This window comes from Monodelphis domestica, chromosome 2 (genome assembly GCF_027887165.1).
Source record: "Monodelphis domestica isolate mMonDom1 chromosome 2, mMonDom1.pri, whole genome shotgun sequence".
Classification (NCBI taxonomy): domain Eukaryota; kingdom Metazoa; phylum Chordata; class Mammalia; order Didelphimorphia; family Didelphidae; genus Monodelphis; species Monodelphis domestica.
The window spans coordinates 196,281,248-196,298,181 of record NC_077228.1 but is presented as its reverse complement, the minus strand read 5'-3'; the positions used below and the strand labels follow the sequence as shown (position 1 = coordinate 196,298,181).

The 16,934-nt window shown below is 37.8% G+C and overlaps 1 protein-coding gene across 1 annotated transcript; it reads right to left on the bottom strand.

The window, feature by feature from the left end:
• Positions 1-13,595: 13,595 nt before the first annotated feature.
• LOC100014825 (keratin-associated protein 9-3-like) lies at positions 13,596-14,829 on the bottom strand. The gene has a single exon (XM_016429693.2). It carries the CDS (start codon positions 14,804-14,806, stop codon positions 14,378-14,380), a length of 429 nt encoding a protein of 142 aa, XP_016285179.2. The 5' UTR covers positions 14,807-14,829; the 3' UTR covers positions 13,596-14,377.
• Between the last annotated feature and the right edge of the window lie 2,105 nt (positions 14,830-16,934).

Genomic DNA, 16,934 nt, shown 5'->3' with positions numbered 1-16,934 from the left:
AAGTAGGAAACCAAGGAGAAAATTATACTATGGTATTTCATTAGAGAAAGTGATGGAAAATGAAGTGACATTTTTTCTAATTTGGAATTTGATGAACTATTTTTGGATCCTGGCTTTTCTATGCTATTTTGTATATAATTTTCATAAAATTCAAGAGTTAAAATTTTTTGAGAGAAATTTTAGGAAAAGAAGCTCACTAACTCCTCAAATCAAGAAAGAGATTTTGCCTTGTGAACTCTTCCACCTAGTGACTGGTCAAGTATTAAATAGGGGTGTGTTCAGTTTTTGATTGATTAAACTAAAGGTTGCTGATTGATTACATTAGAAATAACAAAGAGAGATAATTCTATTTTCACATTTGTGATCATATAATGATAGGTTATAAGCTGGAAGGAACCTTAGGTATCACTGAATACCAATTTCTTATTTCATAAAGAAAATTAACTCAGAAACTTTGAGTGAGTTGCTCCAGGTCACATAAATGGTAGGTGGAAAATGGAATTTGAATCCATATCCCCTTATTTTGTTCCTTAGACTCATCCTCTATAAAATGAAAGATTAGACTAGATGATCCCCAAGGTCCCCTGTAGCTCAAAATCTTTTGATACATTTAGGATATTCAGACCCACAGTTGAAGCTTTCTACATGCTATTCCTCTCTCTCAATTTTAAGATTCTATGGTATCCTCCTGATACTTACATTGTCTATCCACATATGTGGATACACTGCTACACTAATTCACTGGAGAGAAGAAGGCTGACTCTCATGTTCAGCCTCATGACAATGGCATAGTATAATTATCCATTTTGACTGCTGCTATCTGTCTTGATGCTAAGTGATAGTTAAGCCAGTCAATGATATTGCTGAAATGATGAGTAGTCTACTCTTCAACCATTTTATGTGCCTCATAACTATTTGTAGAGAAATATATATTTTAAATTTTTAAATATTTTCCACATTTACATGATTGATTTTCTTTCTTTTTCTGCTTCTCTCCCCCTTCCCAGAGCCAACATGTAATTCCACTGAGTTGTACAAATGTTATCACTTGATACCTATTTCCATATTATTAATTTTTGCTATAGAGTGATCTTTTAAAGCCTAACCCCCAAATTACATACCCATATATACATGTGATAAGTGATGTCATATGTTTTTCTTTTGCATATCTACTCCCATGGTTCTTTCACTCAATGTGGTTAACATTCTTTCCTATAAGTCCTTCAGGAGTGTCCTGGCTTAATGACTTGTGTGTGGGGAAATATTAATATAAAATCCTTACAGGAGACCATGATCATAGTTCACCCAAATTTATTAAATCAGAGACTAAATATTATCTCCCATCCTTGTTAGCAAGTTTATTCTACTTATAGTGAAATATGACAATATTATCAGATGTTTAGAATAGAAAACCACATTTCCATTCAGTGAAAATCTTAAATAAATGCAAGGAAATAATTGAAATATATCAGAAATAGATGGTGGCAAATGGACAACAGCTCAGGGGAACTCTTCCAAAATTTCCTTCTAAAAAACTACAAATTAATGACTCAAATCTATTTATGGAGTGGTAGAGTCCACACAAGGTCAGGGTGAGACATTTTCCAGCCTAAGAAAACCTAGGAACTTGCTAGGGTGTTGGTCATCCTGGAGTGCAATGCAGCACACAGACCTTATAGTGGCTATATCAGTTGTAACAGTACCTTCCAGAGATCTCAGCCCATAGACAGTAAAGGAGTCAGGCAAATGGTCAGAAAGAAATTACAAGGGAATTTTTGCTGGAATTGGGTGCAGGAACTTGTTGCATTGCCCATATACAGTTCTGAGTCATAATTCCAGGGCAAAGAAAAACACTAGTTTTTGTTGCCACAGTAGTACAAGAGCACTAGTCTCGGTTCCAGGTCAAATAAGAGTGCTTGTGGTCTTTTAGAAGAGAACAGAGGCCTTAGACTCAGGTCCAAGATAGAAAGGAGCACTAACACTTGCAGCTACTGAAGATCAGGGACTTAGTCACAGTTCTAGGGCCACAAAGAGCTCTAGTACTTGTGGCTGCAGAAGAACAGGAATCCTTCCTGAGTAAAGATAAGAGCATAAACTAGGAGAGTTATAGCTACATCTTCCCTTGGATCATACAACCTGAGAAATGCCAAAAACTTATAGATTTCCCCAAAGTAACTGAAAACAGCAGTATAAAAAACCCTGAAACTTTCAACAGTATCCTCTCCATTCTGGGAGCAGAACCAAACTTAAGTATAAAGTTCAAAATAAATGCCAAAATAGCAAAAAGAAAAGTCTCAAAGAAACAAAAATGTGAGTTAAATATAAGCCCAGCAACAACTCTTGGAAGAGTCCAAAGAGAATTTTAAAAATTAAATAAGAAATATAGAGGAAAAATTGGGGGGAAATAAGAGTGAAGCAAGAACATTATGAAAAGAGAGTTAACAGTCTGGTTGGCAAAAAAAAATATTAAAGGAAATAACACCTTAAAAAACAAAATTGAACAAGTGATAAAACAGATACAAAAACATCCACTGAAGAGAACTCCTAAAAAGCATAATTGGCCAATTGGAAAAGGAAATACACAAAAATTCACTGAAGAAAAGAAATTCCTAAAAAGTAAAATTGACCAAATGGAAAAAGAGGTATAAAAACTTACTGAAGAAATATAATTCTAAAAAATAAAAATTGGGCTTGTAGAAGCTAATGATTCCAGGATATAGCAAGAAACAATTAAAGCGAAAAGAATAAAAAAATAGAAGAAAACCTGAAATATACTTGTTGGGAAAAAACTGACTTGGCAAACAGATCAGGGAGAGATAATTTAAGAATTATTGAATTTTTGGAAAGCGATCATCATAAAAGAACCTATACTTCATATTTCAAGAAATTATCAATGAAAACTGACCTGATATCCCAGAACCAATGGGTAAAATGGAAATTTAAAGAATATACCAGTGCATCCTGAAAGAAGTCCCAAAGTAAAAGCTCCCAGAATATTATGGAAAAATCTCAGAGTTCCCTGGTTGAAAATATTTAAGGCAGTAAGACAGAAACCATTCAAATATTATAGACCCACCCAGGATCATGCAAAATTTAGCAGCTTCTACATTAAAGTATCAGAAAGTTTTAAATATGACATTATAGAAAGCATAGAACCTACGTTTCCTACCAAGAATTAACCTATTCAACAAAACTGAGTATAATCTTTTAGAAGGAAAAGCAGATATTCAGCAAATGGAGGGCTTCCAAGTATTCCCAAAGAATACTTGATACAGAGCTGAATAAAAAATTTAACTTTCAAATATAAGACTTGAGATTAAAAAAAAAGAAAACAGACACAAAGATCAGGCAAAAGGATCTTTAATAATAAAAGAAAAATGTCTTCCATCTGGCAAGCTCCTGCTCCCCTACCAGCTCCCAAACTCAACAGGATCAAAATCTCAATCAAAAAGTCCTCCCTAGAGGTGGATTGGTACATTTATAGACCAATCCCACTCCAGGATGTAAGGGGAACGGAACCATGGGTATTGAAGGGAATGATGGGGGATGTAGTTCCCCAGCATACATTTTTTTTTCAAAACACACAGACTCAAGGTAAACATAAAAAGGTAAATTGAAAGAGAAACTGTAAGGTACTCAGTGAGAACAAAATGTTGACATTACTTTATGGAAAGATGAAATTTAAAATTCTAAAGACCTTTTTCATTGTTAGGGCAGTCAGAAGGAATATACAAAGACAGAGGGTACAGGTGTGAGTTGATGCTAATGGGATGACTTTTGTTTATAATTAAGAATTGAGAAAGGGATTTACTGAGAGAAGGGACAAAGGAAACATAGGGAACATGTTCTCACACAAAAGAGGCAAGAAAGGGCTTTTATGGTGAATGGGAAAATGGGAAAAGAGTGGAAGGCAACACTTGAACCTTATTGTCATCAGATTTAACTAAGAGGGAATAACATACACACTCATTTGGGTATCAGAATCTATCTCAAGGGAATGTGGGTTAAGGTAGGTAGTGGTCAGAAATAAAACTTACTTTTGAGGAAGGACAAAGTAAAGAGAGCAAAAATGATAAATGGGAAAAGAGATTGTAGGGAACGATATACTAAGTAATTATATTTTTGAAAGCGAATGGCTAAAATGACAAGAGGGCAGGCTAACAGATGTTGGACAGATTGTGGAAAAGTAGGGATACTAATACATGCCTTATGTACTAGTGGTGGAGCTATAAACTAACCCAGCCACTTTGGAGAACAATTTGGAATTATACTCAGAATTATAAAAGAAATACCATTGCTGGGTCTATTTCCCAAGGGGATTGGGGAGAAGGAAAAGAACCTAGATATTACAAAATATTTAGAGTAGCTTAGAAAAAGCTATATGAGATAATAAGGAGTAAAATAAGTAGGACCATATACGGCTACAAATTCAGAATATTCTACCTTGAATTAGGGCTGGAAGGAACCAGTGAGGTCATATAGTACAACCATTTCATTTTATGGATAAAGAACTTGAAACCAGGGAAATTAAAGTGATTTGCCTGAGGTAATACAAGGAGATCAAATCAGTCCTTACTTAAAGAAATTACTTTAGGCCATTCTTTGAAAAGTGAAAAAATTAAATCTGAAGCTTAAATACTATGGTCACATAATGAGAAGAAATGACTCATTAAAAAGACCCTGAAGTTAGGAAAGATAGAAAGATAGACAGAAAATATCATGGAAACAATGACCATGAGCTTGGACAGACTTTGAGGGAGAATAGAGGGTAGAAGTGTTTGACATGCTATGCTTTATGGAATCATGAAGAACCATACACAACTGAACAGCAATGACTCAACAATAACAATAAAACACTAGTCAGAATCCTAGGTGAGATTTGAACCCAGATATTCTTTGTTCCTCCTATATTCAGTTTTATATTGTTGTTATTTGTTATTTCCACATCCACCCTTGAAGTCATTATGTATAGGGTGTCCCAAAAGTATTAATGAAGCTTTAAACTATAGGAGCACTCTGTATATTGTTTCTGGTTCTTCAACTTCACTTTGTATCTATATATAACTTCCCATGCTTCTCTTTATACTTTTATTCATTGTTTCTTATGGCACGATAATATTTCTTTATATTCATGTGCCACATTTTTTGACTATTCCTCATCAAAGGGTTTTTACTTTGTTTCTAGTTCTTTAAACTACAAACATTAAAAAAAAAAAGATGTTGCAATAGATATTTTGGTACATATGAGATCTCTCTATTTTAAACCTTCTTGAGTTTTATGGCAAAATTCTAACTCAGAATAACTTTTAAAAACTCTTATTTTCTGTCTTAGTAACAATTCTAAGACAGAAGAGTAAGGACTAGGCAAATTGGGTTAAGTGACTTGCCCAAGGTCACAAAGCTAGGCAATATCTGAGGCCAGATTTGAACACATGTCCTCCCAACACTGAGTGTGGAACTTTATACACTGGGTGACCTAACTGACCTAAAATAACTTTTTACTGTGTTTCATTTACTGCTATTCTAACCAGAGGCTTGACTCAAGAATTTAGAATTGGTTATATTTGGTTTTTCTTTGAGAGAGAATTGGGTCATAGTGGGTAGAGAACAGGATTTAGAACCAATATGAATATGACACTGGTTGTGTAAACCTGATCAAGTAATTTGGCCAATCAGTATCCTAAATACATGAATCATGGAAACATAAATAAAAAAAATTATAAAAAAGAAAAAGAAAGATTTAGAAATTCTGATGATTTATGTGGGTTTATTTTGTATCCTGCAACTCTGCTAAAGTTATTAATTATTTCAACTAGTTTTTTAGTTGAATCTCTAGGATTCTCTAAGTATACCATCATATCATCCAGAAAGACTGATAGTTAAATTTCCTCATTGCCTACTTTAACTCCTTCAATTTCTTTTTCTTCTCTTATTGTTAAAGCTAACATTTCTAGTACAATATTAAATAATAGTTGTATAATGGACATCCTTGCATCACTCCTGATATTATTGGGAAATATTCCAACATCTCCATTGCAGATGATACTAACTGAAGGTTTTAGATAGATACCACTTATTATTTTAAGGAAAGTCCCACTTATTCTCATACTTTTAATACTAATGGATATTGTATTTTGTCAAAGGCTTTTTCAGCATCTATTGAGATAATCATGTGATTTCTGTCAGTTTGGTTATTGATATGATCAATTAGACTGATTGTTTCCCTAATATTAAACTAGCTTTGCATTCCTGGTATAAATCCCACCTGTATGTAGTATTAGGATTAATTGTTCTTTAAGATTGAGAGAATTCACTTGAGAATCCATCTGGCTCTGGGGATTTTTTCTTAGGGAGTTCAGTGATGGTTTATTCAAGTTCTTTTACTGATATGGGATTATTTAAGGGTCCTATTTCCTCCTTTGCTAATCTGGCAATTTACATTTTTGCAAATAATCATGTGTTCACCTAGATTGTCATATTTATTGTCATGTGATTGAGAAAAATAATTCCTAATAATTGCTTTAATTTCTTCTTTATTGGAGGTAAATTCATCCTTTTCATTTTTGATACTGGCAATTTTATTTTTTTACTTCCTTTTTAAAAAATTAAATTAAGCAATGCTCTATCTTTTCTATTTGCTCTCCCCATAAAACCAACTCCTAGTCTTATTTATCAGCTCAATAACTCTCTTATTTTCAATTGTATTAATTTTTCCTTTGATTTTTAGAATTTCTAATTTAGGCTTTAATTGGGGATTTTTAATTTCTTCTTTTTCTAGTTTTTCTTCATTGCATTCTCAATTCATTGATCTGCTTTCCCCCCTCTGTTTAATTGATGTAAGCATTCAGGGATATACATTTTTTAAGTATTGCTTTGATTGTATCACATACATTTTGATATTTTGTCTCCTCATTGTCATTCTCCAAAATGATATCAGTGATTATTTCTATAAATTGTTCTTTGACTCACTTCTTTTGAAGAATTAGATTATTTAGTTTCAAATTAATTTTTGTCTTTCTGTGAAACATTAGTGATTATAATTTTTATTGTATTATGTTCTGAAAAGGTTGCATTTGTTATTTCTGCTTTTCTGCATTTGGTTGAGATGTTTTTATGCCCTAGTACATGGTCAGCTTTTTCTGTATGTATCATGTGCTGCTGAAAGGAAAGTATACATTTTTTTAAATCCCCATTCAATTTTCTCCAGAGATCTAATCAATCTAACTTTTCTAGATGTACTTCCGGTCCTCACTTTGTGCTAGTGCCAGGGCCTGGGACCTCAAGGGATGGACTGAGATGCTCTTTTGCTGGTGTAGCCCCCATCCCAGGATCCTGAAATTATCTATTCTCAATCACAGAACCTAGGTAGGTGGTGGAGGTGGTTGGTTAGCACTCTGTGTGCAGTATTGCTTCTGCTCCTCCTTATCCTTTGAAAATTGACTCTGCCTAGCTTTCAAATTGCATTCAGTAGGAGAGCCCCATGACTCCTTCTTGCTGTTGAGTTTGGATTCCTATCTTTTTAAAGCACTTTTTAAAGTTCGGTATGGAAGGATAGTCAAAACAGTTTTGGCTTTTGCTGCTACTAAGCTACCATCTTGACTCTGCCCTTCCTTAATGCTTAAATCTAACTTTTCTAAAACACCATTCACTTCCTTTACTTGTTTCTTGTTTATTTATTTATTATTTTGGTTAAATATACCTAGTTCTGATAGGGGAAGGTTGAGGTACTCTACCAGTATAATTTTACTATCTATTTCCTCCTTAAGCTCATTTAGTTAATCTTTCAAAAATTTGGAGGTGATGCCATTTGGAGAATATATTTAAATATTAGTATTGTCTATATTACCTTTTATCGAGATGTAATAACCTTCCTTATTTCTTTTAATTAGATCTATTTTTGTCTTAGCTTTGTCTGAGATTGTTATTGATATTCTTGCCTTTTTTATCTTAGTTGAAGGCAGTCCAATAGATTCTGCTCCATTCCCTACCTTTACTCTGGGTCTGTCTACCTGCCTCAGATGTGTTTCTTATAAACAACATATAGGAGAATTCAAGTTTTTAATCCACTCTGCTATAACTTTCATTTTATGGGCTATTTCTTCTCATTTATATTCAGAGTTATGATTATGATCTATGTATTCTCCTCTGTATTGCTTTTCCTTTTAATACTGAACTTATTACAAACAATTTTTCAGTGCCCTCACTGTCTATGGGCCATTAAAACCCACCACCACTCCCTTGCTATTCTCTGACAGTGACACTCTCATAAAAGATAAAAAAGGCATCAGCAACAGGTGGAAAGAACACTTCAGTCAGCTTCTCAACCGACCATCTTCAGTTGACCAAAGTGCCCTTGACCAGATCCCCCTAACCCGCACCATTGAACAACTTGATGTCCCTCCTTCAATAGAGGAAGTTCAAAAAGCCATTAAACAAATGAGTGCAGGCAAGGCACCCAGTAAAGACGGGAACCCAACTGAGGTGTACAAGGCTTTAATGGAAAGGCACTCCAGGCATTCCACATAGTGCTGACCAGCATATGGGAAGAGGAAGACATGCCCCCAGAATTCAGAGATGCCTCCATCGTAGCCCTATACAAGACCAAAGGCTCACAAGCAGCCTGTGACAACTACAGAGGCATCTCACTACTCTCCACTGCTGGAAAGATCCTCACCCATGCTATACTCAACAGACTCCTGTCATCTGTTTCAGAGCAGAACCTGCCTGAATCACAATGTGGCTTCCGACCAGATTGCAGCACCATCGACATGGTCTTCACAATGAGGCAAATGCAGGAAAAATGCCTTGAGCAGAACCTAAGTCTCTACATTGTCTTCATAGACCTGACAAAGGCGTTCGACACAGTGAACAGGGATGCATTGTGGGTGAACCTCAGCAAGCTCGGTTGCCCAGCAAAATTCGTCAAACTGATTCAGCTCTTTCATGTCGACATGACAGGGGAAGTCCTATCTGGTGGAGAGACTTCTGATCGCTTCAACATCTCCAATCGCTCCGGTACTATTCAACCTATTTTTCACCCAGGTATTATGACATGCTGTGATGGATCTAGACCTGGGCATCTACATTAAATACCGACTGAATGGCTCACTATTCGACCTTCGCCGCCTGACTGCAAAAATAAAGACAACAGAGAGACTCATCCTGGAAGCTCTCTTCGCAGATGATTGTGCTCTCATGGCCCACCAAGAAAGTCATCTTCAAACCATTGTGGACAGGTTCTCTACTGCAACAAAACTGTTTGGCCTGACTATCAGCCTCAGCAAAACAGAGGTGCTGTTCCAACCCACACCAGGGAGGCCAACTAACCAGCCATGCATTATAATTGATGGCACGCAGCTTTCTAACATCAACACTTTCAAGTACCTGGGCAGCACCATTGCCAACGATGGGTCCCTAGACCATGAGATTAATGCCAGGATCCAAAAGGCCAGTCAGGCACTCGGGCAGCTGCGCTGCAAAGTCCTCCAATACAGAGGTGTAAGCACTGCAACGAAGCTCAAAGTGTACAATGCAGTGGTCCTCAATTCGCTCCTGTATGGTTGTGAGACATGGACACTGTACCGGAAGCACATGAAACAGCTGGAGCAATTCCACCAATGCTCTCTCCGGTCAATCATGAGGATCCGATGGCAGGACCAAATCACCAACCAGGAAGTCCTCGACAGAGCCAACTCCACCAGCATTGAAGTCATGGTCCTCAAAACCCAGCTACAATGATCTGGACACATCATCCACATGGACCCACAGCGAATACCAAGACAGGTATTCTATGGTGAACTGTCAGCTGGACTCAGGAAACAAGGTCAACCAAAGAAAAGATTCAAGGATCAGCTAAAGTCAAACTTGAAGTGGGCTGGTATTACACCAAAGCAACTAGAACTTGCTGCCTCTGTCAGAAACAGCTAGCAAACCCACATTAACCCTGCCGCCACCACCTTTGAAGATGAATGATGTCGATGTCTTGCCGCTGCGTGTGAATGCCGACACCAGGCCAGAACCACACCTCCCGTAACAACTGGCGTCCCATGCCCCATGTGCCACAAACTCTGCGCCTCAGCCTTTGGACTTCAAAGCCATATGAGGGTACACCGTAGATGATAATGCAAAAAGACAATTGTCATTCTCGGTCACCGAGAGACTACCACTACTGAACTTCCTCCTTTTATCTTGTCCTTCCACATATTTATTTTGCTTTTAATTACCCCTCTCCAATTCCCTCTTCCTGATATTTCTCCCCTCCTCACCACCACCTTTCTTATTCCCCTTCTATTTCATTATTGGATAAGATAGGATTCTACACCACAATAAGTTTGGCTGTTATTCCCTCTCTGAGCCAATTCTGATGACAATAATATTTAAGCATTTTCCATCACCACCTTCATTCTCCCCTCCTATGTAATATTTTTTTTCATTCCTCTTTAGGTGATATAATTTATCCCACTTTACCTCTCTCTTTCCTTTTCTTTCAGTGTTATCCTCTTTTTTACCCCTTGATGTTTTTTTTGCATGTCATCCTAAACAGTTTACTACCATTCCCTCTGTCTATGTATACTTCTTCTAACTACTATGATAATGATAAAAGTCTTAAGAGTTAACAAATATGATCTTTTCATGTAGGAATATAAACAATTCAACTTTATTGAGTCCCTTAAATTTTCTCTTTTTTATTTACTTTTTTTACACTTCTCTTGAATCTTTATTTGGACATCCAAATTTCTGTTTAGGTCTGTTTTTTTCATCAGGAATGCCTGGTGATCTTCTGTTTTTTTAGATGGCCATTTTTTTGCCCAGAAGAATATAGTTAGTTTTGGTGGGTGGGTGATTATTGGTTGTAAACTCAGTTCCCTTGCCTTCTGGAATATCATATTCCAAGCCTTTTGATTCTTTAATGTAGAAGCTGCCAAATCCAGTGTAATCCTGACTGTAGCTCCATGATATTTGAATTGTTTCTTTCTGGGTGCTTGTAATATTGCTGATGGCTTGCAAACCTCAGAGCACTGTGAGTTACCCTGTACTGGGGCTCAGAGTCTGGCCTCAGGGATGGTAGGGGCTTTGGATCTCATTCTGGCCTTGATCAGATGAGGCACATGTGGACTCCATTGCTCTGGGGCTTCCAAATTTGCCTTGAACTTGGATAGAGGCTAGTTATGGGCCTAGGTTTGGGTTTATACAGGCCAGGTGTGCTGTGGACTGCCTTGATCTGGGGTTTAATGTCCTCACTGAAGTCTTGGACTGGACTTACATTGCTTTGTGCTGGGATTCAGTATCTCACTCCAGGGTTGGACAAGGACTTGGAACTTTAAGAAATGTGCATGGGGTTGCACTGCTGTTGGCTTAGGCAGGATCTCAGGGTCTTGACCTTGGCTTGAGTCCAGTTCAGAACCTGGAACAGTAGATGTGGGATGTGGGAGCCTTGCTTTTGGCTTGCCTAGGTACTTATTCTTTGATGTTGCCTCCTATGGACTGTGTTCCCTTCTCACCCAAGTGAACAAGACTCTCTCTGCCTACCTTTCTAGTTGTTTTCTGCTTGTTTCATTGTTGGTTCTTCCATTCCAGTATTTGTTTTGAAGAATTATTTTTAGGTTCATTGGCGAGGATTCTCAGAGTGGTTCTAGATTTCCTTGCTTCTATACCACCATCTTGGCTCCCTAGTTGATATTTATATAGAAGTTTAAGGTTTGCAAAGCTCTTTAAATGATCCAATTTAATCTTCATAATAATGCTATGAGGTAAATGCTACTGTCCCATTTCCCCATTCTACATATGGGGAAACTGAGACCAAGTTTAATTCTAACCCTCTTATCTATTACACGAAGCTATCTCTATTCTTTGGGGAGCTAAGGAGTGCAGTGTATATATTGCCTGGCCTAGTGTCAAGGAAACTCATTTCCTGAGTTTGAATCTGGTCTCAGACATGTACTAGCTGTAAGACCCTAGACAAATCACTTAACCTTGTTTGCTTCAGTTCCTCATCTGTAAAATGAACTAGAGAAGGAAATGACAAACCACTCCAGTATATATATATATTTTGCCAAGAAAACCCCAAATGGGTTCATGAAATGTCTAAAACAACTAACCAACAATGTCATTTTTCATTTTGTTCTATAGGCAACTTGTGTACCTATTTCATCTCCACTTGACTATGTAAACCTTAAAATTTCTTAGACTTATAAATGTTGGAAATTTCACCATTGGGAAATTTCATACTTGAAAAATTTCCCACTGATAGTCTATTGGAATGTGAACCCCCCCTTGGCATGGGAGGGTCCTTCTCCTCCCTACTTAAGATTACTTTAGGACAGAAACCTTTTGCTGAACAATGGAAAGGGCTTTGACCTATACTTAAACATAGAACAGGAAGTTCCTTGAGTCATGATTGATTTTAGAATTGATACAATATAGATACTTGGAATGACAGAACCAGGTCTTACTTACAATCTCCACCCTACTTGGTCCTAACAGGATTTAGGAAGGGCTGCAGCATAGATCAAAATTTAATTATTTGAGAATATGACCTTCAACAGACATGTGCAAAGGGGCAGACCTCTGGGTGGTCCTGGGTTAAGCTAGAGCCACCATTGGCACAGGGAAGACATAGACAGTGATTAGTAGATGTGAGAACTGAGGGGAGGAAACTGAGATGGTTTCCTTAAAGATAGCGGGGTCTGAGGACTGAGGAGGTTGCTCTGTGGGAGGACCAGGAGAGAAGGCTGGCTCTGAAGGAGGAGAATTCTCTGGAAACATTTCTTGAAAGGAGGCTCTCTTGAAGGTGGAGCCTGAGGTTGGCATGAGAAGCCTTACCAAGAGAGATCTTGGGTGAGTGATAAAACCAACTGACTGATTTATTCATACTTATTCCTTTCTTACTTTCTCTCTTTTTCTATTGATTAATCAGTGTATTATAAATTAAATTTCTCTATAAAACCGAGTTGGCTTGGGCATATTCATAAATTGGGAATATATTCCCTGGTGACCATCTTATATTTATATAAAACCAAGACACAGTAGAAAACATATTTCAGCGGTCATAATTGATATATATATATTTCCCTTGCTCCCAAACATTTTAATTATCACAGTTTATGGCTCCCACTTTCTTATCTACAACTATTTAACACTCAAACTATTTTAAATCTAACAGTTTATGGCTCCCACTCTCTTATCTACAACTATTTAACACTCAAAACTATTTTAAATCTAACAACTACAAGCTTCTTGAGGTCAGGAACCAAGACTTTTTTTCTTCTTAGTTTAAATAGTTATATAGAATAATTCTTTTACAAGATTTCTTTATTCATGTTTTATCATGGGCCTCATATAGAGAGTTTAGAATGGATCCTAGCTCTTTGTTTTTGAGAAATAGTTGCTGTGTAGTGGAGAGAACTATGTTGGAACCAGGAAGACCTATGCAAGAGTCCTATCTCTCATTTATACCTGTTGTGTATATATTAGATACAGAGGAAATATTTGTTGGATCGAATCTAGATTTTTATGACATACCTTTCCAAGTCCATTAAATAATGAGAAAAAAGGGAAAAATTCTTTATCAGAAATTATATAATTTATTTTGACTGGATTATATTATCTTCTTTTCAAGATGAGTGCAATCTAATAGTCCAGAGGAAGAATAGTGAGTTGGAAAAGAGATGTTCTGAAGGCAGATACTGCTGAAAAGAGTAAATTGGCTGTGGGTTCTTCAGGAAGGGGACGTTGGTGAGCAGTAAGTGAGGGTTTTGCTAAAAAGATCTTAGGATCCCTGAGCTAGACTTGGAGGTGGACTGAATCTCAGAGGCCATCCCACTTGTTTTACAGATGAGAAAACTGAGTCCCACAGAAACTAAATCCAATAGCCTTAGAGACATAGGCAGAATTTAAAAATAATTTGTCAGGTTCCTTTCTTTTCTGTGTCCTGGGCCATATATATATATATTTCTTCATCCATGAGAAATAGAAGTGAAGCTCTGCCATGTATCCTGAATCAAGTTAGACCAAGTTATATTCTTGGGAGTACTGGAACAAAGAACCAAAAGTTGCAGTATTGAATAAGAAAGTGATCAATTCAAAGACATGGTGATTTCCATGAGCTAGGGCAGCGTTGACAAATGTTTTTGAGTTTGCTTGCCCAAACTGCAACTTCAAGCTGCCTTTGAGCTCCCCACATTACCTCCGAGAGTGGAAGGAGGAAGTGTTCACTTTGGGCAGCTAGACAAAAGGGTGGGGCATGCAAAAAAATGTCTTGGGAACTGGAGAGTATGAGAATGGAGCAGCCCCTCCCCCCATCCTGCCCCTTCCTGGTGTTGGCACCCAGTGTCAATACTTCACCAATGCTGAGCTAGGATTTTGACATCTTGGCTTTTTAACAGGTGGGTTCGCAACAGTGACAACAGCAGGCTGGACGGCAACAAGACTGGCCACAGTAGGATGGACGACAGCAAGAGGCCTGGGCATGGTGGAGCTGGCAGCAAGATGGGGGAGTGCAGCTGACCACGCAGCAGGGTGGCAGGCAAGTACCCTCCACCCTGCAGTCTGGGCGGCACCATTTGGTGCGGCAGCTCTCACCTCCACAGCACTCAGGTTGATAACACCTGGTCCTGCAGGTGGTCTCACAGTTGGGCCCACAGCAGCTTCCAGAGCCACCTTGTTGGCAGCAGCCGGTCCCACATCCTCCCTGTTGGCAGCAGCCGGTTCCACAGCTCTCCTGGCAGCAGCTAGATCCACAGTTTCCTCCAGTAGAGCAGCTGGGGAAGCCACAGAAGCTGGTGGAACAGGTGTTACAGCAGGACATGATGTCTGGAGGTTTCTGGCAAAGAGAAGTTTCCCAAATTTAAGTGTCTCTTTGTTTGCTGTGCCTTTTTATATGCCTTTCTCAGCTATTGTTTACAAGATGTTTAATAGCTCTTCCTTATTTTGATTTTAAACAGTTTCCTTCTGAGACACTGGTTGAGCTGTTAGCAAGACCTTTCAGAAAGCTTTGAAAGTTGATTTCATTTGGTTTGTAATTAAGATTCATCATCATCATTATCATCAGTGCCTATTAATGTTCCTTGGATGCACAGCTTCAGACTAAGCAGGATCTGACTTTTACTCATGCAGTGGGAGTGGGCTGTTTTATCTTCAGAGGTGGTTACTATTATTCAACAATAATCTTTTAAAATTTTTTGTGCAGGGCAGCTAAGTGGCTCAGTAGACTGAGAGCTGGGCCTAGAGATGGGTGGTCATCTGGCCTCAGACATTTCCTAACTGTATGACCTTGGGCAAGTCAGTTAATCTCCATTCCCTAGCCCTTAGTAGTCTTCTGCATTAGAACACAGTATACAATATTGATTCTAAGATGGAGAGTAAGGGCTAAAAAAACAAATAACTGTGAGTGTATTCTGTAGGGTTAATAGATATATCTGAATGCACAGGGCCAACACTGCCCTAGTCCCTTTTCTGAGGGCATGTCCCATTTTTAAAAAAGCTTATTTATTTATTTAATTAATTTAGAATATTTTTCCATAGTTACATGAATCTTGTTCTTTCCCTCCCCTCCTCCCACCACCCTCCCATAGCCAATAAGCCATTCCACTCAGTTTTACATGTGTCATTGATCAAGACCTATTTCCATATTATTGGTATTTGCAGTAGGGTGATCTTTTAGAGTCTACATCCCCAATCATATCCCCATTGACCCATGTGATCGAGCAGTTGTTTTTCTTCTGTGTTTCTACTCCCACAGTTCTTTCTCTGGATGTGGATAGTGTTTTTTCTCATAAGTCCCTCAAAACTGTTCTGGATCATTGCATTGCTACTAGTCGGGGAGTCTGTTACATTCGACTGTGCCACAGTATATCAGTCTCTGTGTACAACGATCTCCTGATTCTGCTCCTTTCACTCTGCATCACTTCTTGGAGGTCATTCTAGTTCACATGGAATCCCTCCAGTTCATTATTCCTTTGAGCACAAAAGTATTCCATCACCAACATATACCACAATTTGTTCAGCCATTCCCCAATTGAAGGGCACCCCCTTCCAATTTTTTGCTACCACAAAGAGTGCAGCTATGACTATTCTTGTACACGTCTTTTCCCTTATAATCTCTTTGGGGTACAAACCCAGCAGTGCTTTGGCTGGGTCAAAGGGCAGACAGTTTTTTAACGCCCATTGGGCATAGTTCCAAGTTGCCTTTCAGAAGGGCATGTCCTATTTTAGTCAATGAGAAGAGGTTTTAAGAGAAATCCAGGAAATTGGGTAAAGTGGGTCTCTTGAGATTGTGATAGCACCTCCAAATGGAGTTGTTGTGAGGATCTAATGGGACATTTACTAGAGAAGGAAATGACAAATCACTACCACTTCTTTGCCAGGAAAACTCCATGAACAGTACTTGCATGCTGGTCCATGTGACTGATCCACTGGCAACATTGTCTATGTAGTCATGAAGAGTCAGACACTACTGAACAATAACAATATAGAATATTTAAAGAGCTTTACAAACTTTAAAGTGCTATATAAATAATAGTTGTATTACATTATATCATATGATGTCAATCTGATCCATATTACATTATTATATTATATCATATCATATATCATACAGGTAGGTGGTACTATAGAAAGCACTGGACTTGGAATCAGCCAGCTTCAAGACTCCCACTAGCTTTGTGATTCTAATCTAGGCAAGACATTTAACATGTTTGCCTCACTTTCCTCATCTCCAAAATGAAGATAAAAATTGTACCTATTTTCTAAGGTTGTTACAAGGATTAAACAAAATATTATTTTAAGTGCTTTACAAACCTTAATGTGTTATATAAATGCTATTATTGTTAATAATATTTTTTATCATTATTTAACTTCTTATTTTCTCCAGGAAACTTTTCAAGACTCCAAGTCACAGAGAAATTGATGATCTGTATCTGTGAAGGGAATTTCCA